The 27,525-nt window shown below is 47.2% G+C and overlaps 2 protein-coding genes across 3 annotated transcripts; both read left to right on the top strand.

Moving 5' to 3' along the window:
• Nucleotides 1-1,222: 1,222 nt before the first annotated feature.
• Nucleotides 1,223-6,351, top strand: LOC115503921 (speedy protein E4-like). Its single transcript, XM_030300472.1, has 6 exons — nucleotides 1,223-1,331; nucleotides 1,820-2,017; nucleotides 2,666-2,724; nucleotides 3,228-3,313; nucleotides 5,929-6,097; nucleotides 6,259-6,351. Exons 1-6 carry the CDS (start codon nucleotides 1,223-1,225, stop codon nucleotides 6,316-6,318), a joined length of 681 nt encoding a protein of 226 aa, XP_030156332.1. The 3' UTR covers nucleotides 6,319-6,351.
• Nucleotides 6,352-11,574: 5,223 nt separating this feature from the next.
• On the top strand, nucleotides 11,575-27,212 carry ZNF12 (zinc finger protein 12). 2 transcript variants are annotated; one of them, XM_030301661.1, is made up of 5 exons: nucleotides 11,575-12,007; nucleotides 12,949-13,013; nucleotides 18,867-18,993; nucleotides 19,244-19,339; nucleotides 23,092-27,212. In XM_030301661.1, exons 2-5 carry the CDS (start codon nucleotides 12,975-12,977, stop codon nucleotides 24,936-24,938), a joined length of 2,109 nt encoding a protein of 702 aa, XP_030157521.1. In that variant the 5' UTR covers nucleotides 11,575-12,007; nucleotides 12,949-12,974; the 3' UTR covers nucleotides 24,939-27,212. The 2 variants fall into 2 exon arrangements, with proteins under 2 accessions (XP_030157521.1, XP_030157520.1); XM_030301660.1 differs by having other exon boundaries at nucleotides 23,089-27,212.
• Nucleotides 27,213-27,525: the final 313 nt, after the last annotated feature.

Below are 27,525 nucleotides of genomic sequence, written 5' to 3'. Positions count from 1 at the left end.
AAGGAAGGAAGGAAGGAAGGAAGGAAAGGGAAGGGACAGGAGGGAAGGAGAGGGGAGAGAGGGTAAGTGAGAGAGGGGAGGGGAGGGGAGGGGAGGGGAGGGAAGGGAAGGGAAAGGAAAGGAAAGGAAAGGAAAGGAAAGGAAAGGAAAGGAAAGGAAGAAAGGGCAAGTCTCAGATGCCCGGGTGAGAAGCAGAGGTAGGAGGTAGGTAGGAGGAAGGAGGTTCAGACGACGCTTCCTCTGATACCACAGGGACAACCAGTTGGTCATCCGCATTACTACATCCATACTTTCATGTGTCTCCCCACCTCAATAAAACAGATTCTGTCCTGGCGATTTTTCCATTTAGTCTCTTTGTGCATGTGCCATTTTCTTCTTAGGATACACAAATGGTAGTGAAATTTCTGGGTCAGGAGTGATACACAGGCTCACAAACTTTATCTGCAGACCGGAGCTGATTAATGGCAACTGACGGGCAGGTTTGGAGCGACCCATAGACTTCAGAAACTGTAGACACCATTTGAGGCGTGTGTGAGCACGCTTCAAACAGTCTCCCCAAAAAGTCTGTCGGGCTCAGTAGAGCATGAGTGTCCCTCCAGCCCAGAATCGCATCAGTAAACATAGTGTCAGTAAACATCGAGCACAGGAGCTCTGTCAAATTCAGCATTTTGAACTAGCTTTTAACCCAACAAATCAATGTCCCTGGGACCTTCTTTACATACTGATTTCACTCTCACAAGGTCTTACCTTCCTGCTAAATTTCCTTGTTGGCTTCCTCCCTCTCCCGCCAGACTGCACCTTGAAATAGGAGTAGAGGGGTGGAGAGAGTCTGACATGGTTCAAGTTTAGCATGGAGGGAGCCTGGCATCTGCTGGAGAGTGGTCCAGACTCTGGAGGACCTGGCAGGAGGTATCCTTTACCCCGATCTCCACAGTGGACACCTGTCTGGCAGTTACGCGTGTTTTCCTTCAAACTGGTTGCCAGGCTGGAATGACCGATGACATCAGAGGCTTCTGACCTTCCTGATTGGAAGGATCAAACTCCATAGTGCTTAGCAGTGGAGGTGGACAACAGCATCTTCTCAGAGCTTTTCTTCACTTCCAGCTTTTCTCCAGCTTGGAGAAGTGATAACGGGCTTGTGTTCAGCCAGAATCCAGAAGAGGAGTTTGAGCAGAACACAATCTAAGTTTTCTGGAAGGGAAGAAAGAGTTTGGGAGAAATCATGGCCGGTTGTCAACCGTGTTCCCGGTCTGAGGACCAGAGCCCACAGCCCAGCTCCTCAGGGTACCCCCTGCAGGCAGTAATGGGTGAAGAAAGCCCAGGACCATCAGGTGAGGAAGCAGGAGGAAGAAGGGACTTGAGAGTGTTGACTAGGAAGGAGGAAGGGGTACAGAAGTCAGAAAGGAGCATGTGAGTTGGGTTTGTGTGACAGGAGAGATTCAGAGAGCCAGGACCTAAGGACAAGGATATCCCCATGGAAGGAAAACCTGGGGGGCAAGGAAGGAGGGTCAGGAGATGAGATCCTCAAATGAGATAAAGGAGGAGAGGAAATTATTCCACTATTCCATTATTCCAATGGGAGAGATTAACTATAATGAGGAAGAGTTTCGAGGACAGGGGGATGGAACAGTGGCAAAGATGAATGGGGGGCAGGTGGATATCAACAAGGCAGAAAGATGGAAAGATGGTTTGGGAGAGGCCAATAGTCTCCGAGGTCAGAGAGAAAGAGGGGAGGTTTGGGTTGCGGAGGGGCTTGGGTGACCAATGGCTGAATCCTAAAGACAGAAGCTTTATATTGGAGCCTGGTTTGTTCACTCAGCCCCCCGGGTAGACCCCCATCCCCCGCCTCCCTCCTGTGGCTGGAAGAGGAGAAGGGAGGAGTCAGAGGAGGAGACAGCCCCAGGGGCTGAGGACGTCTGGGTCGTGGAGACGCTGTGTGGACTCAAGATGAAGTTGAAGAGACAGCGGTTGTCTTCAGTGCTGCCTGAGCACCATGAGGTTTTCAACAGGCTGCTGGGTAGGCAGAGCACCCTCCAATCCTATCCTTTCTTTTTTTTCCTTAAAAAACAAGAAACTTCCAACGCCTACACTTTTCCAATGGAAAAGAATTCTCTGCTAGCTGCTGAGCTCTCTCTCCATCCTTGGAGGACCCCATATTGATCCTCATCAGGGACACTTAAAAACGACAGAGGATTAGGTGACACTTGGAGAAAGGTCTGTCTTTGGGACAAGAAACCTTGGTTTTGGTCATGCCCCTGGGACATCTCAGCTCTTAGTGGCCTTTTGAAACTAAATGCCGTCATCTGTGTGAAGGGGGATGACAGGCCATCTTTGTACCCTGAGGTCACTGTCAAATGAGAAAATGATGGTGAATGACTCTATGGTCTCTGTGGCCCCTGCAGCAGTACGTGATAATGACAGAGCACCACTGTTTACTGAAGATCCGAATCCTAGCTCTCTCTTGGCCACCCCGCAAGGATACCACCATATTTTCTTGGCCAGGGAGTGGTCTCCTCTCACCTCTGCCCATCAGCCTCACCCTTGGCCACATCCTACAAGCTCTTTCTCCTCTTCAGGGGGAAGCATCATTCTCCTCTTCACTCTGGAATGTTCCCACACTAACCCAGTTCTGGTTCCCAACCTAACACATGCCTTCTTCTCACAGAAGATCCTGTCGTTAAAAGATTCCTGGCCTGGGACAAAAACCTGAGGGTATCTGACAAGGTATCGTCTGTCACTCTCCACTAAGATGTACTCCTGCTCGCTCCAACGTCTGTCCCGGGGCAGGCGGATGCCTTCTGAACCCTCAGCTCTCCTTCTCTCTCCAACATGATGCTGCCTACACTTCCCTTCAGGCGCCTCGTGGTTTCTTGCAGATCCTCTGGGATCTGAACCCTCGTTGTGGCTCTCTGGCTGTTGTCACCTTAAGTCCCCTCTCCTCTCAGCTCCTGGGGGCTCCCCTTTGCTCCAGCTTATCAAAGACCCTCCTGAAGCTGGCTATCCTAAAGACAAGCCCCCCAAACAGCAGAGCGAGCCACCCTGGGAGCACCAGAAACTCTCCCCTTGACTTCCTGGGTTTGCAGCCAACCTTCTGATACCAAATAAGCAGGTTCAGCCGACATGTGGGAGCATGAGCACCTGCTGAGGCCTCCCACGCCCTGCCCCCACTTTTCTCCTTCCCCTAGGGTGTGATCCCTGTCTTACGGCTCTTTTCCTCTCCCCATCAGTATCTCCTGTCTACGGTCATAGCTTACTTTAGCCGTGCTGGCCTCTTCTCCTGGCAGTTCCGACGAATCCACTTCTTCCTAGCACTGTGAGTATTTTGCCTCGGCCATCAGTGGTACTCAATACCCTGTGACAATGGAGGGGAGAAGTGGGACTCTGGCCTTCATCTGTTGTTTTCGAGCTTATTTATTTATTTTGAGGGGGGGGAGCCAGAGAGGGAGGGGGAGAGAGAGAACCCCAAGCAGGCTCCACGCTGTGGGCACAGAGCCCATCGCGGGGCACAAACTCACAAACCACGAGATCACGACCTGAGCCAAAATCAAGAGTCAGATGCTTAACTGACTGAGCCACCCAGGCGCCCCTCGCCTATTTTTTTTAAACCTGTTAGTAACTGATTTTTTTTTTAATTTTTTTTTCAACGTTTATTTATTTTTGGGACAGAGAGAGACAGAGCATGAGCGGGCGAGGGGCAGAGAGAGAGGGAGACACAGAATCGGAAACAGGCTCCAGGCTCCGAGCCATCAGCCCAGAGCCCGACGCGGGGCTCGAACTCACGGACCGCGAGATCGTGACCTGGCTGAAGTCGGACGCTTAACCGACTGCGCCACCCAGGTGCCCCATGTAACTGATTATTTTTTAACCTGTTTTTTTTTAAACTGTTGAATCTGTGTATGAAAACGATAGGATTATAGCATAGCGTTTTTTATACTGTTCTTTCTAAACACAAATAACCCTAACATCAGTTAAGAGACTGAAGAATAGAAAACATAAAACCATCCGAAGAGGAGAGAAGGAAGGAAGTGTACTGCCCTGCCCCAAGCCAAGAGAGAAGCCCAAGTGACATCCATCATTGTCTTCCTCTCCGCATTCCCTGCACAAATGCTTCAGTTCAGGCCCTCGGCACTCAGCACAGACCTACTGTAAATACTCCTGCTGGTGTCTTACAAGGCTGTCCCCAAGCCAGCGGGTGTTATGTGCCTAAAGTCCTTCCAAAGCACCCTTCCCTTGCTTCATCTTCCAACTTCGCCGGCCAGTGGCGCTCTTGGGCAAGGCCAGAGCTCCCAGTTTGGATCCAACCCTCTCCACCCAACCTGCCAAGTACCTTTCCCTCTGTTTCTATATTGCGTTTTCTGTCTAGCTGATTTTACACATGCACCTGAAGAAAATGACCTGTCCTCAAGGTTGATTCCAACTCCCAAATCTTCAGATGCTCCCCTGACCTCTCTGACTTTTGTACCTGAGTAGCGCTTCTGTTAAAATCTTAGCCTCATAGGGCACTGAGGTGACTCAGTCAGTTGAGCATTTGGCTCAGGTCATGATCTCATGGTTCAGGAGTTTGAGCCCCACATCCGGCTCTGTGCTGTCCTCACAGAGCCTGCTTGGGATCCTCTGTACCCCCATCTCTCTGCCCTTGCCCCACTCACATTTTCTTTCTCTCTCTCTCTCTCAAAAATAAATGAACATTAAAAAAACATTTTCAGGGAGCTTGTGTGGCTCAGTTGGTTAAGCGTCCGACTTCGGCTCAGGTCATGATCTCGTAGTATGTGAGTTCAAGACCCATGTCGTGCTCTGTGCTGACAGCTCAGAGCCTGGAGCCTGCAGCCTCCTTCGGATTCCATGTCTCCCTCTCCCTCTGCCCCTCCCCCACTCATTCTCTCTCTCTCTCCCCGCCCTCTGTCTGTCTCTCTCTCTCAAAAATACACATTAAAAAACATTTTCAAAAAATAATCCTAGTCTTATGGATATTTTGGACTATAGTTATTTAAAAAATATATTTAATGTTTATTTTTGAGAGAGAGAGGGAGAGAGAGAGAGACAGAGCACGAGCAGGGGAGGGGCAGAGAGAGACAGAGGCAGAATCTGAAACAGGTTCCAGGCTCTGAGCTGTCAGCACAGAGCCTGACGCGGGGCTCTACCTCACAAGGTGAGCTGTGAGATCGTGACCTGAGCCAAAGTCTGACGCTTAACTGACTGAGCCACCCAGGTGCCCCTGGACTATAGTTATTTCTTATCCAGCCCCTACACCCCCTTCCCCAGTCCCATTAGACTAGACACCTGTTAAAGGCAGGTCTTGTCAAAATACCTCCACACTCTCCTCTCCAAACACTCAACACAATCCCTTCCATTCTGCAAATGTTTAAGTTATTTTGAACCTATGAGGTAATCAGTATTGCCCTTGACCATGAGAGAAAGCATTCATTCATTCACTCATTCATTCACTGAACAAAAACTCCCCAAGTATATCTTATATGCCAAGGACCATGAGGCGATGAGAAGAAGGATGGGGAGAATGCATGTTGAACTAATGCATCCACATGAACCAAGTCCTACATTAGTCATTTGGTAGGAAAGCCACTTTCTGCAGAAATAGAGTGGACTCAGCTCTTGGCCGCAGGAACTGTGTATGTCCCCAGTCCACACAGGGAGACAGGTGTGTGCACAGACACGGTGAAGGGCAAGGGGCGGGCATGGGGTTGGGAACACAGGGCAGGACATGCCCACCGGCTTCCCTGCTCAGTTCTGTCTTGTCATCACGGTGGGAGACGTCTCTGCCCGGCAGTGCCTTCTTGGTGACTGGGTGGCATCTGGAGACACTGGGTAGTGAGCAGCCTGTGTCCTTTCTGGGAAGCTGAGCTGGGGTGTGTGTGTGTGGGGGGTCCTGCCTGTCCTGCTCCTGACCAGCAACCTAACATCTCTCTCCAGCTACCTGGCCAATGATATGGAAGAAGATAACCAGGCCCCCAAACAGGCCATCTTTTCATTCCTGTACGGGAAGAACCGCTCCCAGCGTCCCTTGTTTCACAAACTGCGGTTTCAATTCATCCGATCCATGGGCTGGAAGACCAGGGTGTCCCGGGAAGAGTGTGAGGAGGTGGGTGGGCTGTGGGGACTTGGGGGGGGGTGCCCAGTGGGAGAGAGAGGGGAATATGGAGGGACACGGGATTCGGGATGAGAAAGAATGAAAGCCTGGACGGTGGCAGGGAGGGGGGCCTACCTGGAGGCTGTCTGCTCAGGGGGCCATCTGTCTTCCAGATCCAGGCTTTTGATCCAGAACTGTGGGTGTGGGGGCGAGATCGCACCCTCATGCCCTAGAGTTCCCGGGACCACGGAGGCCTGAGGTCATCGGCCTGAGAGAAGGTAGGTCTGTGTCATCAAGGGTACAGGCAGAATAATTTATTGTCCACTTAGGAACTCGGAGGAGTCTAATTGCTGGACGCATGCTCATTGCCCCCCATCCCACACATCGGCCTTCCACACACTGTGAAGTGGGGGCGGCACACAGCCAGACGCTGACTCACGTCCCAGCCACGAGCTGACAACCACACACCAGGCATGACCTCAGGGAAATCTGTGGGTGCCAGACCTCAGGAAAACCAGTTTGCCACAGAGGCATGGACTTGGCTGAAATAACTGCATCCAAAGCAATTGGGCCTGGATGAGAGTTTTGACGACATGTTGATTTTTTGTGTGAAATAGGAAAGTTTCTAATTTTTCCGTATATTGTGTTTTGACTTTCTTGTTTTAACTCATTTTTGGCCTTTAATCCCTGAGAGACTATTAACTCTAGGGATTTACTTACAACAAAATAAATGCCTAACAATATGATATTTGATGGAAACAGCCTACCTGTCCAGTAATAAAAGATAAATTATGACTAGCTATGTCTTCATCCAAATTTGCTTTCGAGCAAGTTGCTTATGGCCAGACCACATATGCGTTCTTCACCTCACCTGGCCCACTTCCAGAACAGTCTCTTATCTTGTTCAATCACACGTTTCCCCTCAGGTTTATGGTCAAGGAAGTTTGTCAGAAGGAGTAAAGGTTAAGGAATACCAGTTTCAGCATGGCTTATTGTGATCGACACACAGTGACAGATTCGGGCAGAGGATTAAGTAAAGATGTGGTCTGAATTGTGCGAACTGGCTCTCTTAGTCTGTTCAGGCTCCTATAACAAAGTACCACAGACTTACGAACAGCAGACATTTCTTTCTCACAGTTGGGAGACTGGGAAGCTGAGAGCAAGATGCCAGACCGTTTTCTGGGCTGCAGACTGCCACCTTCTCGTTGTGTCCTCACCACCTTCTCGCTGCATCTTCACACAGCGGAAAGGGAGAGCTAGCTCACTGGGGTCTCTTTTCTCAGGGCACTAATCTCATTTATGAGACCTCCACTCATGACCTAATCATCTCCCAAAGGTGCCACGTTCTAACACCATCACCTTTTGGGTTAGGATCTCAACATGTTAATTTGGGGGGGGGGGTGGACACAGGCACTCGGGCCATATAGCACTGACCAAATTTAGGACTAACTGCTTTGGTTAAACATTAGGATTCAGGGTTCAAATGGGAGGCTAGGCATCTGGTCTCATGGTTCATGATGTTGTTGTGTTGGTGATGTTTGTAGTATGGTTATTAATTCAGACCGTAAGAAGCACAAAAGGACCAAGGTGAGCATTGAGTCTAAAGCAACATTCTCTCCTGTTTGTATTACTCCCTGAGAAGAATCACCTAGAGTCCTGGCTACAGCGCATGTAGATAACTGGGCCTGACCTTCACCATAGTAAGACATTTTTGGAGGCAGGGTCCCCAAAGACCAAGGATCAAAATTGAAAATGAACTGAGGTTTAGAATGAAGGATTAAAGATAAAAATGGATTTATAAATCAGCCGAAACTCTGATTACAATTGACTGGGAATGTGAATAATCTTTTCTAACTGGAGACTTGCCTCCTTGCAATCAATCAGACATCCTCTTTTTCTCTCAATTTCAGAGCCCAGGGGAGATGCAGGTTTTCAGCAGGAAGTCCATCCGGATGCTAATGACAGGCCTGAGGAAGGAAGAGAGGAGTCTCTTGTACAGATAATCTGGAAGAACCTAGAACCTTCTAGAATGAGCTGAATAGAGTTATCACACTGTACTCCTAGGAGTTGGGGGCACGTCTAGGAGTCCATGGAAGGACAGTGAGAAACCAGGGTTTTGTTCAGGGTCTGTCCCTTCCCAGGGCACCACCAAATATTTCAGATTGTTTTAATTCAAATCTCCTCTGAGGTAGAAGTTGGAGGGCCCGTTTTTTATGCACTGGGACACAGATTAGGAGGGAAGTACTTCAAAAATGTAAAATTAGAGCCAAAGGATTGTTTGTGATAGATAGCCTAACAATATGCCATAAATTTCATTGGTTTATTTTGAAAGTCTTGCCCTTAGAATGATTATATTTATTTTTATACTCTATGTTTATGTATTTATTTTAAATAGTTCTGAAATAGTCATACTTTTCAAAACATGCTGTTCCTACAAAGTTTGTGATGAGATTACAGGTGTTACACATATGTAAATATAATTTTGTTTACATTTTCAGGATAGGTTTTGTGTTATTATATTTATGTAATATATCAATTATAAGCAGATGGATAGTTCTCTCAAGTTCTTGTAACTACATTTTTAATTGACATTTACTCTTCATTATTCAATTGTGAGAATTCAGTTGTAATTTTTTAACTTGCCTTGATGACACATTTGTATGTTATTTTAGATTATTAAAGAGGATACCACAGTGTGTATCTTGGGGAAACATAATAAAGATAAAAAGTCTTCTTACCTTCATGATGTTCATAGTCATCCCAAGTCTGCCCTACCTGTTTGCTGTCAAATGATAATGTTGCTTAATGGGGTTGTGATCACTCAACCACATTTCATAACTCTGAAAAATAATTCTGAGTTATTTTTCACATGGAAAAAAGCAATAGAAGACAAGGCAAATCCTGAGCTAGAGTTCTAAAGCCGGAAAACAAGGAGAAGATACTGAGGGAGGAAATGGGGAAGAAAGAAGGAAGAAAGTACTATGGGGACCTAGATCTGAAAGTCACAATGAAGGCAAGGTGACTCAGCAAGATATGCATTCCCAGAGATGGTCCATGGCAAACACACCCACAGGTGCAAGGGAACACACGCAGTGTTCATTATTTTAATCATAAGGGGAGTCCTTTTCACAACCTCCAATACCAGTTTACTGTGGTAGAAGGAAGATCCTTTGTGATGAAAAAGGAACAACTGAAAAGAAGTGAAAGTTTTGGAGAACTTTCTGAGAAGCATGAGAAGGTAAGAGGGGCTAAAGCTGACAAATCAGATAGGCATGGAGAAGAAAGAGCTAATAACATGAATCCTGAACATTGGAGGAAACCATCTAGGGATGTGGTAGCACCAGAGAATACTGGGACTGTCCAAAATACCAAGCTTCAGTGTCCCCAGGGCACACCACCCTCCTGGCACATAGATGTATATCACCAGTCAGGAAGTTCACCTGAGCCTTGGTGACCAGAGTTTGTATTGGGGTTTCATTATGCAAAGTATGATTAATTCTATCACTGGCCATACATTGAACTCAATCTCCAGCCCCCTGCCTTCCTCCAGAGACTGAGCTGATATCATGTGGCTCAAAGCCCCAACCCTGTTGGTCTTCCTGGCATGGCTGGCTCCTATCTGAGTCACCTTGTGAGCCTAAACTCAGTTTTGGTCCAAGAGGCCCATGATGAGTAACAGACACTGCTAGCATTCAGGTAATTCCAAAGATTTAGAGGCTCTCTCCCAGGAACCAGGGACAGGGACAAGATAAATTCTTTTTTTTTTTATTTTTAATTTTTAAATTTACATCCACGTTATTAGCATATAGTGCAACAATGATTTCAGGAGCAGATTCCTTAATGCCCCTTGCCCATTTAGCCCATCCCCCCTCCCACAAGCCCTCCAGTAACCCTCTGTTTGTTCTCCATATGTAAGAGTCTCGTATGTTTTTTCCCCCTCCCTGTTTTTATATTATTTTTGCTTCCCTTCCCTTGTGTTCACCAGATAAGTTCTTTATACAACACGCTGGCCATGGTCAGGGGTCTGGCAGAACTCAGGTGGTCAGGGAAGGTAAACATTTTAGGACAGATATATCATGGGAGATATTTGAGACACTGAAGAAATAAGGATTGAAATAATGGGGTACTCACAGGGATTTGGGATATCTTAGGAGACATGAGAAATTAGGAGATGAATGTAGTTGTCTATATAGAAGCAGCTAATGACAGTGAGCAACTGAATAAAGAGAGGCCAAAGAAAAAATGTGTGGGGTGGGGGTGCAGTGCTGGTAAATGAGATCAGCTAATAAGCATGGAGCAATTTCAGAAAGTGAAACCACCAAGGCAAGAAGAGCCACAAGGACAACAGCATCAAATTACAGAAGTTCTAGGAGAGGGACAGCATTCAGACATCGGATGCAGTTGATGGACTGAGAGCAGCAGAAAGGCTAGATTCACCAGACATGGAAACAAAGAGGAGAAACAGTCTGACAGGAACAGCTTGGAAACAGATATAACTTATGAGACACCTAGGAATTAAAACATATATTTAAGAAGCTCTAGGTCTCTGCAGGATGGTAGGTGAGGGCAGATTAGGAAATCGCTAAAATGAAACAGCTGAATGAAGAGACACAAGAAACAGGACAATGGATTCAAACAATAAAGCAATAACAAACAGGCAAGAAAACAGATGGTCAGGTAACTGATGACAGGGTGAAATTCGGGAGTGTTTGGGAAACAGAGAGCATGGTGCAGAGCACCATGGTTTCAGCCAAGACACCTAAAGAACCTGGGATCAGGACTGATCCAGTTGAAGAGGGGTGGGGGGGTGGGAGGGGCAACGCCGCTGAGAAGGGGGTGAGGCTTAAGAAATTTGGAGGACAAAGAGGTGGACCAGCTGAGAAAGTGGGAGATGCTGGAGGCAACCGAAGGCTGAGAAGGACTAAGAATCTGGGAGCTGCTTCGGAAATGTGAGCTGATGTCACAAGGATGTGTGGCTCTCAATGGTGGGAAAGTCAGGAACAGGTAGAAAAAGAACAAAGAAGAGTCAGAGCAGCTAGGCTACGGTGGCTGTGGCAAAAGGAACTGTCTCCGGGGTCTGAAAGGACTGACTCAGTGACAAACAAGGGGTGGTCGCTTTGTAAAGACAAAACACTGAGAAAACTATAAAAGAAAAAGGTAGGAGTGACACAGGGAGGGTCCAGCAGGCAACTCAAGGGCCCCGGTCTCTTCAGCTACTCCCATCCTCTCAGCTTTTCCGGTAACATGCAGCCACATATCCTTTACAGCGACTTGCATGCTAGATGAGGTGGGGATTTCTGAGACGTCCCCTAACGTGTGGGCGCTTAGACTTACGGGAAACAGAGTCCAGGGATTGGTCCCGCTCCCGAGGTGGGCTCTGTCAGGCGCACCGCCGGCGTCGTCCTGCGCATGTGCAGCTCGTCCAGTGTGCGTGTTCGCGCACGCGCAGTGCCGCCGCGCCGCTCTCGCTTCCTGTCCGTGCCCAGGTCACCGCTGGCCGTGCTTCCCAGGCTTCGGCCTCAGGCGGGCAAGGAACCCTTGGCCTGCGGGGCTGCACGCCGTCCGTCCGGGCCGGCACCCAGCGGGCGAAGAGCTGTGCGGGCCGGGCGGAGTCTCGAGCGGAGACCCCCAAGCGCGAGCCCCGGAGCCCGCGGGCTGGGCCGGAGTGGCCGGGCGGGCGGCGGCGGCGGCGCAGAGCGTTGGGATCGGGCCCGGCCCGTTTGCACCCGCGGCGGCCCGGCCGAGGCTCGCGGTACGGCGAGGCCCCAGGCGGCCGATTTGGGCCCCGAGAGGGTCTTCGGCCCGAAGTGAATTTGTCCCGGAGGCCCAGATCCGGCTCCTCCGGAACGGCGGCCCCGGGAGGCGCCGCGCCAGCTCCGGAGCCCTTGGGAGCCTCGGGGCAGCTCGGCAGGTCCCGACGAGGTAGGTCGTGGGCTTTCGGGTCTCCAGGCGGTTGTGCATCTTGTGGGCCGCGCCGCAAACCGAGGGCGCGAGCGGCGGCCAGGGAGGGATGGGCTCTCCCCGGGACTCGTGGGGCCCAGGTTTCCTGGGAGCGCAGGGGGTCCCCGCGTGGGCTGCGGACGTTCTGTGTCCGCTCCGTTCTCCAGTCCCGATACCCCTTGCTCCGCGTGCCGCCCTCTCCGGCTTCCAAGCGGGTCTCTAAGCGTCCCTGAGCACCTGTGCTGTGTGCTCTTAAGTGTGTGCCGACCGCGCTGGGCTCTGCCCTGTGGCATCCGCCAGTGTAGTGCAGGACAAGCCTGCGAGGGTTTGCTGCTGCTGCCGCCGCGGCCGCTGGGGTGACAGAGGAGGAGGTTGGGCCTGAGAAGGGAGGTGGCTCTTGCAGGGTGACCGAGTCTATGGGTGGGATTGTGGATGCGATTCAACTCCTCGGCCAGTGTGCTGTCCATTCTGTTACATTTTAAGTCAAAGTAAGTTTCTTAACAAAAGATCCTTTTAAGTAGCACGTTCAAGTGTCTACAAATGATTTAAAGACAGCCATGCGGGTGCACATCTTTTTACTCAGACCATCCTGCATCCTGTTCTGATCTTAAGTAGTTAAAAGCATGGCTAGAAAATAGATGACTATAACAGAATTTCTTTTTGTATCTTCTTTTGAATGATGGAGGTTTATCTCAATAGGATACAGTGTTCATTCTCTAATGAGAAACACATCCACTCAGTGACCATATAGTCAGGTGCCAGTTGTAGACAGGTGGGTGCTCCCTCCTTATTCTTCCAGTTAACTTCTGAAGATTTAAAGGGACAGTTCCCCCACAGGTTTCTTCCATGGAACTTTCCAGGAGAGCACTTTCTTGGCAGTGGAGATCACATACACCTTCATCGCTTCTCTTTTCTTTCCCCAGGTCTGCCCCTACTTTCACTGTTGCCCATGTTTTTACAAGAGGAGCAGAAGATGAGTAGATCTGTGGTAAGTGTTTCTGTTTAATGTATTTATTCCCCACTTCCTTTTGTAATATCCCCTAGGAGATGAATAGTTTAGACTTTAAAGGGGAAGGTAGAGATAGAAAAGAGATATGATTGGTCAGACACGGAGTACCAGAGTGGCAGCAAGCATTTCTGTCGTGTTCACATGTGTAGATAGCACGATCCTTCAGAGCCTTGAAAGCCAAAGTGCAGGGCCTCCTTGGTCTGCTTGACATTCATTGAAAAAAAATGACAAATGCCATTCGTTACTGGACTGACACTGACCTGTTGAGAAACAGGTTTGTTTTCTCAAGGGTTTTGCAGTTTCTTTGACCATCTCACTTTAATTGTGACCAGGCTCCCTAAATGGCAGCCCCTAAACCACGGCTGTTGGTGCCTTACTTGTGCCTCCTGTAAGCTGAGACATACTGGTCCAGGGATCACCTAGTGCATATAATTTTTCTGGAAACTACAACATCATTCCATAGATACATTGTTTTTACTGCTTGATCCAGGGGTAAAATGAGGATACTCTGGAGGAATGGCCTTCTCACCCTCCAGTAAGTCTTGCTAAATATTTTTCTATGCTAGCCTATCTGGTGTGCATCTCAGACTGTGCTGTCATGTCTCTGTCAAAGATTGCTTAGTTCCTATTCATGTTTTCTCCTGCAGTCTTGGTTCCGTCCCTGCCTTTCCCCAGAACCTGCCCCAGTAAAGGTTACCGTGAGCTAATGTACAAAGCCAGCGATTTGCCAGTCCTTGCCTTGGACTGCTCTGCTGGCTTTCCATCTTCAAGGTCTGCTCTGTTGGTTCTATGACAAACCTCTTCTGCTCTCTTCCTGACTGATCTGCCCTGTTCATGTGCTGTTTTTTCCATCCCTGGCTCACGACCTTTATACCTGTCTGACTTACCCTCCTGTGCTCTGAACTGCCCACTCTGTCCATTTTTCCACATGGACCAGATGCCTCTGCCCAGCCACCTACCAGCGTTTCCATGGAGGTTGTCCAAAGGACACCTCAGGTTAATAGTTAATTATTTGTAGCCCCCAACTATGCCTTCTGCTCTCGTCCCTGTCGGCTCTTTGTTCTACTGAGCAGCCTGTCACTGAATCCAGAAAAATGGGATTCTTTCTAATCTCTTTCTTCATTCTCTGTTACCACATTTGCTTGTTCATATTCTTGTTATATTCTTTTTTTGTTTGTTTTAGAGAGAGAGAGCGAGCGAGCGAGTGAGGGAGCTCTAGCAGGGGAGAGGGGTAAAGAGAGAGAGAGAGAAAGAGAGAGAGAGAAGGTCTAGCAGGCTCCACGTTGAGCCCCGACATGGGGCTTAATCCCATGACCCTGGGGTCATGACCTGAGCTGAAATCAAGAGTCGGACGCTCAAGCAAGTGAGCCACCAGGCGTCCCACAGTAGGTCATTTTTAGAGCAGTTTAGGTTCATCTGAAAATTAAGCAGACAGTACAGAGATCCCATCACTCCTCCATGTCTCAGATTCCCTTGTTATTAACATCTTACATTAGTGTGGTACACTGTTTCAGCGGATGGGCCAGTGTTGATACATTATTATCTGAAGTCCAGAGTTGATGTTAGTTTGCTCCTTGTATGGTTCAGGTTTTGACGTCTGTAAGATGGCATATGTCCACTGTGACAATATACAGAACAGGTTTACTGCCCTGAAAGTTCCCTGGGCACCACATGTTCATTCTTTCCTCCCCCAGTCTCTGGCAATTATGAGCCTCTACGCTGTGTGTATGGTTTTGTCCTTCTCAGGATTTCACATACAGGTGACCTTTGCACAACACGGGTCTGAACTGTTTGGGTTTGCTTATCCATGGATATTTTTCAATAGATACAGCATGGGACCATAAAGGTATCTTCCTCATGATTTTCTTGATATTTTCTGTATTTTTTCGTTGTAAAAATGCAGTCTGACATTCACATAATGTAAAAAACACGTGTTAATCGACTGTTGAGGTTATCAGTAAGGCTTCTGGTCAGCAGCATGCCATTAGTAGTTAGTTTGGCAGAAGTCCAAAGTTATATGTGGACTTTCAACTGTGGGGGGGGGGGTGGTCAGTGTCCCTCACCCCCGCATCATTCAGTGGTCAGCTACTGTTGGGAGTCATACAGCCTGTAGCTTTTTCAGACTGGCCTGTTTCTGGTTTTATGTGAAATGCCTGTTCGCATCCACTGCTAGTCTCTCTGTCCCTATACTATCTTGTTTGTTGTGCTTCTCTTCTTGACTTACAAAGGAGTCTTAATTGTTTCACATTTTGTCTGTTTGGATCATGTTAGTAAACATTTTCTTCCGAGCTTATTTGTCTTTTTACTTTATTTTCCAGCCTTACTATATAGTCCTGTAATGTTTTCATTTTGACGAGTTGAATACTGTACATTTTTTAAATTTCTCAAAATTTGTGTGGGTAGGACTCCTAGTTCCAGAGCGCCCTCAGCAGTCAGCACTGGAGCTGCCACTTCATTAGTAGACGGTCCACGGTGGTGCGTGGGGAGGACTTCATGGTGTTTCCCTCTTATTTCTGTGCGTTCTTGGTTTTCCTCTCCTGGCTCTGGATGACGGCCGCAGTTGCTGTCCTTGGACGGGCCGCGGACTGGTGTACTGACTTCCTGACTCTGCAGGCCTCACATGTCTGAGAATGTCTTTCTTTTTCCTGGATGTTCAAGAGGAGTCTGGCTCAGTAGGGACCCTTGGACTGCAGTCTTCCCGCCCCAGTAGGCTCTCGCTGTTCTCTGTTGTTTGGGCCCCAGCAAGGCATGTGAGCTCTGTGACACGCGGAGGTGGCTGTGACACACAAGGGCCCCTTGTAAAGTCATTTTGCACTTGGGTCTTTGTCTGCAATCCTCTGAGGGGGTCTCTTTCTCTGTCAGTCTTTACTGATGGAATGCCAGTGCTGTGCCCTTCTAGCCACTGCTGAAAGGAGTCTCAGAAAGGTAAAGAAAACCTGTTCTCCCTCCCCCACACCAGGGGAGAGAGCAGCGCTGTCTGCATCAGAAACCTTCTGACAACATGGCAGCTTGAGATGTTCACAGGGTGTTCTTACCCTCATGTCTGATGGTCTGGCTTGTGTGAAACTCTATAGCCAGCCCTGCATTCTTGATTACAAAGCCATCTCTGGAATATGAGCTGTACTGAGTGTTAAGACAGCAAAGGTTGTTCCCTTTTGAAACTGACCTAAAATCCCTAAATGCAGTTCTGACTGGTTTCTTAATTTGTTAACCAGGTTTTCTGAAACCCATTTTCCTTGAGTTTAAAGTGCTTTTATAAAGCTGCTTGCTTGAAGCTGGGGAAAGAACAGTGTAGTTTTCTCCCTTTGCACATAAACGTGAACTTGGGCAAACTATTCAAACCCGTCACAAAGAAAAAATTCAGTTTGGAACATTCACGATAATGCTCTTTTTAAGGAGCATCACTGCAGTTATTTTACGTGCATCACAAATAACAAAAATTGTAATTTTTTTCTTAGTGTGCTTCCCCCCCTAATAAGACCAAAATGCAAGCATTAAAAAAGTCCGCGCAAATTGCACATTTTGTGAAATTACACGTGCAAAGCCAGAAGTTAGAATAAGATGTACATTGTTCTATTTATTCATTGAAATGAAACTACGTCCTGTTTCAATCCCTTGCTCTTTTGCTTTTGGTAATAACTTTTGACACGTGAACTTCTGGATGCCGATCTTCATGAGGGCGGCTGCAGTTGTGGCTGGAGGTGTCTGAATGAAGGCCGGGCAGAGCTTCTGGAATACCTCTTTACTGTATCTCCAGGACTGTCTCCTCACAGACCAGGCCTGGGCAGTTCTGCACACAGATTAGTCTGGCCTGGGTGGGAATAGTTAATAGTTAACAGCACCCAGTGCCCTGTCAGCAGTTGGTGCTCGGACCTGAACACCTTTACCTGGTCCCTGGTGTCCCCGTACCTGGAGCCTGGGAGAATAACAGGTTCAGGTGACCAGGTGTCTCAGGGAATCTTGCCAACAGGATGCGTCCTGCACTCTTTGATCGTTACATGTTAAATATTTTAGATTTTCAGTCAATGTCAGGAGTTTGTCATTCTCTCAAATGGCCCCTGAGCAGGACACAGCCTTCTCCTTCCACACCACTCCTTACATGCCTTGTCAGATCACTGGAGCCTTTTTGCTTTTAATGTACTGGCACTGTTTTATAATCCCTCCTTGGCAACTGCATAAATCTGACAGCCTCATTGGCTTTAGTTGTTTAAATTTATTTCTGTGTTTTCTGGTTAATTTTTGTCCTTATTTGGAAAGAGCGATAAGATACATAATGGATAATCAACAGTAACCTGAAGTGTCATTATGTCCAGAGAACTTAGTTCAGGGCTTTCCATGGATTAGCCCTTTTGATACTGGTATTATGATACTTGACAGGTACCATTGTTACCTTTATTTCAGAATTAGTGATACTGAGGGATGGTTGTAATGACTGGTGTATTTGAGTGGGAACAGTTTATTCAGAAGATCCATATTTAAAGGTTTGGCTTGGGCAGTCTCTGGGTCTGTTTGCCCCTCCTTGGGACCAAGCTCCGGCTCCCCTGGAATGTGTAAATGGGCAGAAAGGGGATTCCTTCCGAGCTTCCCAGCTAGGAATTAGGGACAATTGAACAAGCTATCGCTGACAGTTTACGTGGCAGCCATGGTCAGGCCTGCTAGACATACCTTGCGATAAAATACACAACTCACGGGGCGCCTGGGTGGCGCAGTCGGTTAAGCGTCCGACTTCAGCCAGGTCACGATCTCGCGGTCCGTGAGTTCGAGCCCCGCATCAGGCTCTGGGCTGATGGCTCAGAGCCTGGAGCCTGTTTCCGATTCTGTGTCTCCCTCTCTCTCTGCCCTTCCCCCGTTCATGCTTTGTCTCTCTCTGTCCCAAAAATAAATAAACGTTGAAAAAAAAAAATTAAAAAAAAAAAATACACAACTCATAGGGTGCCTGCGACGCTCAGTTGGTTGAGCGTCTGACTCTTGATTTCGGCTCAGGTCAGGATCTCACAGTTTGTGAGATTGAGCCCCACGTCGGGCTCTGCGCTGACAGCGTGGAGCCTGCTTGGGATTCTCTCTCCCTCTCCCTCTCCCCTTCCCCTGTTCACTTACTTTCTCTGTCTCTCTCTCAAAATAAATAAAAAACATTTTAAAAAAAAAAACAACCACACAACAAGGATGTGTGTTGCCTGGCTTCTTCCTTTGCCAGTTGTGGCAAATATCACAGATCAGCTCCTTCCATGCACAGGAGGATCAGGTTGACTGAGAACAGTGCTTGAATTTCAGGCTGTTGAGTTTGGATCTGGGACACGTGTCTGGAGTTTAGGAGAGAGGTCTGGACTGGTGGTAAAGGTTTGCGAAACGCTGACATACTCACAGCAGGTTGCAGATAGCAAAGTGTAAAAGACCAAAAACGGAGCCCCAGGCCCTCTAACTTCAGGATGTCTTGGAGAACAGGGGAGCCAGCAAAGGAGACAGAAGGGAGTCAGCAGGGGAGGTCAAAGGAGAGCCAACATCAGTAATGTTCTGGAAGCAAAAAGGAGGAGCAAAGCGCACCCTGCATTTCTCTGAGTGTCTCTCAGGCCTGTGCCCCTTGGCACAGGGGCTGTGTCTGCTGGTCTTCGTGTCCCCAGCAGCCAGGACTGTCCATGGCTCACAGTGCAAGATGGTATTTTCTTTTTTTGGTGACTACCGAATGAGTTCATCCTAGTGTATTTCTGATTTATTTTCTTTCCATGATAAAGGAGATAACAGTGTTTGTAGTTCACTTGACCAGTGAGTTTGGTAAGCTCTCATCCCCGTGTGCCTTCTCTACCTCATCTGGTTCCGATCACGGTACCATTACAGGGGCCAGTGTCATTCAGGGATGTGGCCGTGGACTTCACCCAGGAGGAGTGGCAGTATCTGGACCCTGAGCAGAAGACCACCTACCGGGATGTGATGCTGGAGAACTACAGCCACCTCGTCTCTGTGGGTGAGGAGAGCCCGCTCTCTCGATTGCTAAGATACATGGGATTTCCCTCAGATGTACCGACTGTAACTTTGAATTTGATGGGACAAATGTGAGTGGTCTGTTTTGGGCACCAGGCAGGGCCTTTGGTCTTCACCTCCTCAGTGCAAGGCTCTGATTGTGGTGCAGCTCATAAGGCAGCACCGTTCTCAGACGATGAGAGACCCGGCAGCCCAGCAGTGAGGCTCAAGTTCTCTCTCATTTCTATTAACAGGCTGTCACATTATCAAACCGGAAGTTATCATCAAGTTGGAACAAGGAGAAGAGCCATGGATAGTAGAAGGAGAATTCCTACCACACAGTTACCCAGGTGTGTTAGTGCAGGCAGTGCGGAGACTGGTAACTCGGAAGTGTTTTTCCCCAGGAATCTCTCATGGTCCTGAGCCTGTAGAAGGGACTACAGACAGTTGTGTGTGTGCTCTAGCTACCCAAGCCTCACTCCCGGAGCCTTCCTCCTTCCCCGTGAGAACTTGTGTTTGCAGAGCTTTTCCGTGCTTTGCCTCTCCCCGGAGCCCAGACCCCGCGGCTCCCTTCTCCCTGCTGAGCCTCGGGTCTTGCTTGCTCCATGGCATTTGCAGTCGCCTGTTATCATGGCTTCTTTCAGGTTTTAGGCATTCGTGTCTGTCATGAAAAAGTAACTGACAGGACTCGTAGGTTTCTTGCCACCTTCCTTACTTCTTCCTCTTTTCTGTGAGATGCCTCAGACAGGTCTCTGTCCCCAGTTTCGTGTCTCCCTTTACTGAGGTCAGATTCCAAACCCCCATCCTGTGCCTGAGCCAGTGACTTTGGTGCACCTGTGCCATTGGTGCGCCTGTGTGCTGCTCATCTGTCCCGAATCCAACCCTTCTTGAGCTGGGTGACAGCAGTGTCTGGGCCTCCTGCCTGCCCCAGACACACATGTCCATCTTGTCCCTTACTCACGTGCTGTCCTGTCCTAGTGGGTGCTCACTGAGTGTGGTGCACGGGAATGAGTTATGATTCCTTTCCCTCCACGCTCCAGAAATGTCTCTGAAGGCTCTGCTTCCCCCTTTGCTGGGTTCTGCGTCCTGAGTTCTTCAAAGGGCTTCTCCTCCTGCCATTAGGGTTGTTGTTTGCCTGTTTGTTTTATGCTTTACCATCCCTGTCCTCCTGTCCAATGTCCTGTGGTAGCAGCCCAGTGGTCCCTCGTGCTACGTGCACTTGCAAGATGCATTCCTGGAAATTTCCAGTTGATCTTATCACTGGTCTTCCAGGATGAGCCTTCAGGGGTTTCCCTGCTGCTACTGAAAGGAAGTGTAAATTCCTCGTCTTCCCTGTGGTGCCTGGAAAATTAATTTTCTGTCGTTTCCCAGAACTCTTGCTAAATCCACTGGGTCCTCCTAAATGTCTTCTGTTCATGTGGTTATTGTCCCTTTTGCTTTAATTTGGAGGGGAGTGCTCTGTTTGCCAGATAACAGCACATTCTTCCAGATAACTGAGCACAGGGCCCAGGTTTTCTGCCCCTCCTTGAAGCTTTTCCTTCCAGCTCTTATTATTATTTCGGTCTCTTCCTTGTCTCAAGGTGACTCTGCCTCAAGTAATCTTACTTGATATTATATATATTTTGCTTGACTTCTTTCTTTCCCAAATTATAATCCTATAAAGAAAAGGGAATGTTCTCCTTGCCAAAGTATGTAACATGTAGTCCACATTGAGTATGTGTGGAGTCCAGTAGGTGAAAGAACTTTCTTGTCCATCTATTGAGAAGTAATTGATAAGCGGTGCTAAATATTCATACCTGGGTCACATCCCCATTTATTCTGCAGGTGCTTGAAAGATACTCAGAGGTTTCAGATCAAAAGCAACAGCTCTGATTTCAGTTCAGGGGTTCAAAGGAAATAGTGAGTAGTCATACTTTCTAAGAGACAGGATTTGGTTAAGAAGAGAAGAGAGTTGCGTGGTATAATTTACAACTCAGCATTTCAGGGGCGCTTGGCTGACTCAGTCGGTAGAGCACACTACTCTTAATCTCAGGTTCATGAGTTCAAGCCCCACACTGGGCACAGAGCCTACTTAAAAGAAACAAAGAGACGCTCAGCATTTCACGTGGAATGTTGATGTTCCAGGCTGAACCACCGTGCTTAAGCCCTTCTATGGGGAGTAGTTATTTTCAACTTTAAGGGGAAATGGATCTAATTGAGGTGAGAAAGGACTTGAGAAGATTTTGTTTGTTTTATTAAAAAAATTTTTTTTAATGTTTATTCATTTTTGAGAGACAGAGACAGCCTGAGCGACAGAGGGTCAGAGAGAGGGAGACACAGAATCGGAAGCAGGCTCCAGGCTCTGAGCTGTCAGCACAGAGCCCGACGTGGGGCTCGAACCCACCAACCACGAGATCATGACCTGAGCTGAAGTCAGATGCTTAACCGACTGAGCCACCCAGGCGCCCTGTTGTTTGTTTTTTTAAAGCATGGAACTCTCTGAAAGACAGGTCTTGAGTAGATCAAGGCTGGAAGCCAAGCAGACTGAATAAAGCAATAGAAGCTGAGACTTGTGGTTGAAAGGAGCTGGGCACTGTTGGCACACCATAGCTGTCTCAGAAGCACATCGTGCCTGGGACGGAGGGTCAGGCCCCCTCCCCCACACCTAACCGCCCTGGGATGGGTCATCTGCCACCTCTTGTCTAGCAAATAGCTTGGTTTCCCTGGGGCAGAAATTCTTCTTTGTAGGCTGGTATAAACCCAGGGTGGAATCACACTGTGAATCCAGGCAAAAAGTATTCTCTGTCAGACTTTTTCCCTCGTTTTACCTGTTGATGTTTTGGCAGTGCACTCAGGGAATTGTAGGTTTTGGAGGACAAGGCTGGTACGGTTTCATCTGATGTAGATGACAGCAAGCACGGCCGTCAAGTTCATCCAAAAACTTGTTAAGATAAGTAAAAATAAAGATCACTGTTTTAGGAACAGTTTGGGGAATCTGATTTTTAAGGTTTGTAAATGAAACCAAATGAAAGTCACGAGTGGCGAAGCCTATTCACATTCAGAATTAAGGGGCAGTGTGGTATGTCAGAGGCAAGACTAGTTTAAGGGAATCACCAGGAGTCTGAAAATGGGAAAAATAGTTGCGAAACTCACAGAGCATGTGTTTTGTGCCAGATGCTGTTCTGAGCACTTTATGAGTTTATGTATGTAATCTCACGGCAGCCTGATAAAGTAGGTACCATTGTCTCCGTCTCACCCCTGGATGATCCTGAATCATAGGTGACTTAAGTACTTGCTGGTCACCCAGCCACAGTGCATGCTGCACCATCCAAATAAGAACAAATAGAGGTTCATGGTCAGAATCAGTTCAGTGTAAATCATAGTATCAATAGAGTGTTTACGAAATCTTAAACTTCTGAAGGGCTGGCATGCTCCGAGTTCCTGGGACTCGCCTTTAAATGTGAAACAGAACCAGAGGGATGTTACTCTAAACACAAGGAGGTTTGGGTGCACGCTGATTTGGCCCCACTGTGCGGAAGCTGAAACGAAGGAAAGTAGTGTGGAAGGATCTAGGCTGGTCAAAATGCTGTCACAGAAATCTCAGTAAAAAGCGATGGTGCCTGAGCCTGTGATCATCTCCCCCAACTTGATGGGAAACGGTGTGGCACAAAGTGCTGGGCTCCTCCCCTCCCCCCTGCTTCCTGAGGCATCTGTGCACCCCAGCTTGCCTGGTAGCACTCCTCATTCATCCCCGTTTGCTGTGAGTCCTTTCATATCTGCCTGTCAGCTGCTCATCCACCATCCTTTGTCTTCCCATCCCTGCTCTGTGTTTACATTTCACCTTCTCTACCCAGTTTTGAACAATACCTTATAAAGCAGCAAAGATCAAAGGTACTTGAGCTTTTCCCCTTTCCTGACCTCAGAGGTATGTGTGTATGTGCGCATGCATGCATGTGTTTACCCCAAAACATGAGGGTAGGGAAAAGAAGTACACTTGGAAATATTTACATCTGCCCATGGAGCTGGCATCTACACCATGATGAAATGCTTGCATGTAAGTCACATTCCCTGTCTTAACGTAGGAGATACACGAAATGTTGTTAATTTTGCCTCTTTTTAGAAGAAGTCTGGAAAGCCGATGACCTGGTTGAAAGGGTCCAGGAGAATGAAGGCAAACATTCAAGGCAAGCTGTGTCCGTCAACAAAACCCCGACTGAAGAGAGAGGTAATGTTCTCGGTAAGACTTTAAATGTGGAAACGAACCCCATTCCTTCAAGGAAAATGTCCTATAAGTGTGGCTCATGTGAAAAGAGTTTGAAGTCCATTTCAGAATATATCAGTAGTGATGGCAGCTATGCAAGAAGGAAGCCTGACGAATGTGGTGCGTGTGGGAAACCGTTTCCCCGTGTGAAGCTTGAGAAAACTCATCCAGGAGACCAATCTTACGAATTTAATCAGAGTGGGGGAGCTTATAGTCTAAACGAAGAAAGTATTTATCAGAACATTCATATTTTGGGGAAACCCTTCGAATATATTGAATGCCAGAAAGCCTTTGAGAAGGATCCAGGTTTTGCTAATCATATGGAGGAGAAGCCCTATAAGTGGAGTGAATCCGAAATAGCCTTTCTTCAAATGTCCAACCTCAGTGTACACCAGAGGTCTCACATGGAAATGAAGCCCTACGAATGCAGTGCATGTGGGAAATCCTTCTGTAAAAAGTCAAAGTTTATCATACACCAGAGGACTCACACAGGAGAGAAACCTTATGAATGTAATCAGTGTGGGAAATCCTTCTGCCAGAAGGGAACCCTCACCGTCCATCAGCGCACACACACAGGGGAGAAGCCCTACGAATGTAACGAATGTGGGAAAACCTTCTACCAGAAGTTGCACCTCATTCAGCATCAGAGAACTCACTCAGGAGAGAAGCCCTACGAATGTAGTTACTGTGGGAAATCCTTCTGCCAGAAGACCCACCTCACACAGCACCAGAGAACACATTCAGGAGAGAGACCCTACGTCTGTCACGACTGTGGGAAAACCTTCTCCCAGAAGTCAGCACTGAACGACCACCAGAAGATCCACACGGGCGTGAAACTCTATAAGTGTAACGAGTGCGGGAAGTGCTTCTGCCGCAAGTCTACTCTCACCACACACCAGCGCACGCACACCGGGGAGAAGCCCTACGAATGTAACGAGTGCGGGAAGTTCTTCTCTCGGCTGTCCTATCTCACCGTGCACTACAGGACTCACTCGGGAGAGAAGCCCTACGAATGTAACGAGTGCGGGAAGACCTTTTACCTGAACTCCGCCCTCATGCGGCATCAACGAGTGCACACCGGGGAGAAGCCCTACGAATGTAACGAGTGCGGGAAGCTCTTCTCTCAGCTGTCGTACCTCACCATCCACCACAGGACTCATTCAGGAGTGAAGCCCTACGAATGTAACGAGTGTGGGAAGACCTTCTACCAGAACTCGGCCCTTTGCAGGCACCGGAGAATCCATAAAGGAGAGAAGCCCTATGAGTGTTACATATGTGGGAAGTTCTTCTCTCAGATGTCGTACCTCACCATCCACCATCGGATCCATTCAGGAGAGAAACCGTATGAATGTAATGAGTGTGGGAAAACCTTCTGCCAGAATTCAGCCCTTAATAGACATCAGAGGACACACACGGGAGAGAAAGCCTATGAGTGTTACGAATGTGGGAAGTTCTTCTCCCAGATGTCCTATCTCACCATCCACCATCGCATCCACTCGGGAGAGAAGCCCTTTGAATGTAACGAATGTGGAAAAGCCTTCTCTCGGATGTCCTACCTCACCGTGCACTACAGGACTCATTCTGGAGAGAAGCCCTACGAATGTAACGAGTGTGGGAAAAAATTCTACCACAAGTCAGCCTTCAATAGCCATCAGAGAATTCACAGGAGAGGGAGTGTGAACGTACTGGATGTGGGAAGGCTTCTCTGAAGTCCGAGAACCCTCTCAGCGTGGTGAGCGGGCAGCTCCTGCCATCATCCCTCAGAGTTCACACGGGTGATGCACACGAATGAGCCTTTGTGTTAGTCAGACTTGAAATCTGAGAGTTCACAGGGTAGAGACCACAGTTGTAACAAGGACTCGTCGGATACCAGACTGTACGGAAGTAAACGTTTATAAATATGTAGGATGTGTATGAACTTCACCGTGGACTCAAACTGTTTTACATGTCAGGGAATTCATACCAAGGGAAAATCTCTCAATTTATCGAAGGTGGAAAACATACTCCTTTGGAAATTATTAATATTAAATGTTTGTGATGTAGTAACAAGCTTCTTGGAACTTGAATAACTGTTGTGAGTAAAGATACTTGTGCAAACAGAAGCTGTCAAATCAGCAGGTAGTGATCAAGACTGTAGCATCGCAACTGACGCTCGTACGTGAGTGTTCCTGGGAATGTAGGACTTACGTTTTTGAGGAGTTTTTAAGTTTGTCTGTCCACTTGCTTTTAGAATGCTCCATTACAGGAATTGTGTGTTCATTTGAATCATGTTTGAAAAGCCATTGTAACCTTAGTAGAATAATTTGTAAGACATGGTAAGACTATCCATTTGAAACTGCTCCACCACGTTAGTACCCTAATACTGTCACTGAACTCGTATCTGATCGTGTATGAAGTACACTGCTTCTCCCACTCTTCCCTGTCAATGAACTAAATCGTCTATAAAGAAGCTAATGTTTTTGTAATGTGTTCAACTTTACCTGAGTCAGCAAGAGATAGAAATCTATGCATAAAATAGAAAACCATATAGATAATTTTGTTAACGCCAGAAGTTTCCAGTAGTAAGTTTCCTATAGCACTCGTTGCATTCTCTACAGTTAAACAGAAAGACTTAAAGTATTTCCATTTGTACTAATTTTTTTTTCGATCTGTTTATTTTTTTAGTTCGGATGCCTACATATGTGTAAGTGTGCAGAGCACACATACTGTGTAACTTAGTAATTATCCGTATTTTTACTTGATATAATAATGTTTTTAAATATTGTGCTCTACTCCTTCCTGAATGAATGAAGAACTCTTCATACGGGTTTGTGGCAGACGTTGGTGAACGACCCTCGTCACTCACTTCTTACTGTTTGCTGGCAGAGTTTGGGTATCCATTCCTCCTCATGGAATGAGGGATAGATCCTGACTAGTTTCAGTTAATAATGGTAATCCTTTTCTCATTGCCAGCCATTGGTTTAGAGTGGTCACAGGACCCAGTTCTGTGCAGATGAACAAAGGAGAGGTCTGACAGGTTATCTCTGGAAAACATTCCTTCAAAGATTCGAGGGATGAATCATGCAGGGTGAAGTAGTCTTCTGTCGAACGTTGCCTTCTCTGCATGGGATGCCTGGTTGTGTCTTTCAAATACGGATTGTAATTTAAGCATGGCCGAGCAGAAATACCGGGAGAACCTGGGACCTAGATGATGACGTTGAGCCACTGAACCAACCAGCCATGTAGCTGGGCCACCTCTGGACTGTCTCTTCTGTAGTAGACTAAATTTACTTTTATGCCAGTTGATTTTGGTTGCTCTGTTAGCCATAACTGAAGATACAAAGTTATACCTTTGTAGGAATTATGCAATTGAGAAGTGGACTTTAGGTAAATCATCTATTTAGAAGTAAGTACTGATAGAGAGCTTTATCTTAACTTTCTGTAAATTTGGATGTAAATAGTTTGAGCACTACAAATCAACTTGAAACAATTAAATGTACGTTTCCTTGAATTGTTACATCATTGACCTAAGAACCTTTAGAGCCTGATAAAGTGTCAGGTATACCTTCCTTTTTACAATGCATGACAAATTTTGTTTAGGTTAATTTATGTTATCCATGGGTCATCGCTATAGTGTGAGTTGACAACATAGGTGTGGAGGGTAAGGACCTTTGCTTTCCAGTGATTAGCCGAGTAGCCTCTATTTGAATAATTGACCCCTTACGGCTGAGATGAAATGCCATATTTTCTGTGTATTTCAATCACTCGTGCCACCTGTTTGTGTTGCTTAGCACTTTCCCTCCACATTCTTCTAGATAATCGTGAGTATGCTACATAGCAGGAATGAAAAGTCTGGTAGGTTGTATAGTTTTGTGTAGGAAAATATACTCATGGTGTATTTGTGGAAATGATACCTACAAAGATTCCCACCATAGTTTGTCATTATAGCTTTAAATACACAGTATGCATTTTAAGTAAAATACTCAAAAAGTTTCAATGGTTCACCACATTCTTCTTACCGAGTGCCTGCGCATGAAAGAGCCTGGTACACATAAGTGGTCCCGGACTGCCTCTCTGATGATGGAGCAGTGTGATCTGTTCAGTTTCAAACATGTCCGTGCTCTCATATTATTACATCTCTGAAAGTAAGATCAGTGGCATGTTCTTTAATGCCACTGTTTTTCTTCTCTAGAGGCACGTAAAATCATGGTTTTAGACTTGATGGAATACAATATATGAAAAGTTTTTAACTGTCCCTGGCAAGTGTGTAAGGTAACACAGGCCCGAATTCATAAAGAAAGCACTAGAGGGACTTGA

Source organism: Lynx canadensis, chromosome E3 (assembly GCF_007474595.2).
Source record: "Lynx canadensis isolate LIC74 chromosome E3, mLynCan4.pri.v2, whole genome shotgun sequence".
Classification (NCBI taxonomy): Eukaryota; Metazoa; Chordata; class Mammalia; order Carnivora; family Felidae; genus Lynx; species Lynx canadensis.
The sequence above is the reverse complement of the archived record's forward strand: the minus strand, read 5'-3'. Positions and strand labels throughout refer to the sequence as shown.

Excerpts from the sequence above, each read along its gene's own strand:
- LOC115503921 (XM_030300472.1), top strand. The coding sequence starts at position 1,223 with ATGGCCGGTTGTCAACCGTGTTCCCGGTCTGAGGACCAGAGCCCACAG. Across the intron at positions 2,018-2,665 it reads GGTTTTCAACAGGCTGCTGG|AAGATCCTGTCGTTAAAAGA; the intron begins GTAGGCAGAGCA and ends TTCTTCTCACAG. Across the intron at positions 2,725-3,227 it reads ACCTGAGGGTATCTGACAAG|TATCTCCTGTCTACGGTCAT; the intron begins GTATCGTCTGTC and ends TCTCCCCATCAG.
- ZNF12 (XM_030301660.1), top strand. The coding sequence starts at position 12,975 with ATGTTTTTACAAGAGGAGCAGAAGATGAGTAGATCTGTG. Across the intron at positions 13,014-18,866 it reads AGAAGATGAGTAGATCTGTG|GGGCCAGTGTCATTCAGGGA; the intron begins GTAAGTGTTTCT and ends GTACCATTACAG. Across the intron at positions 19,340-23,088 it reads CCTACCACACAGTTACCCAG|AAGAAGTCTGGAAAGCCGAT; the intron begins GTGTGTTAGTGC and ends GCCTCTTTTTAG.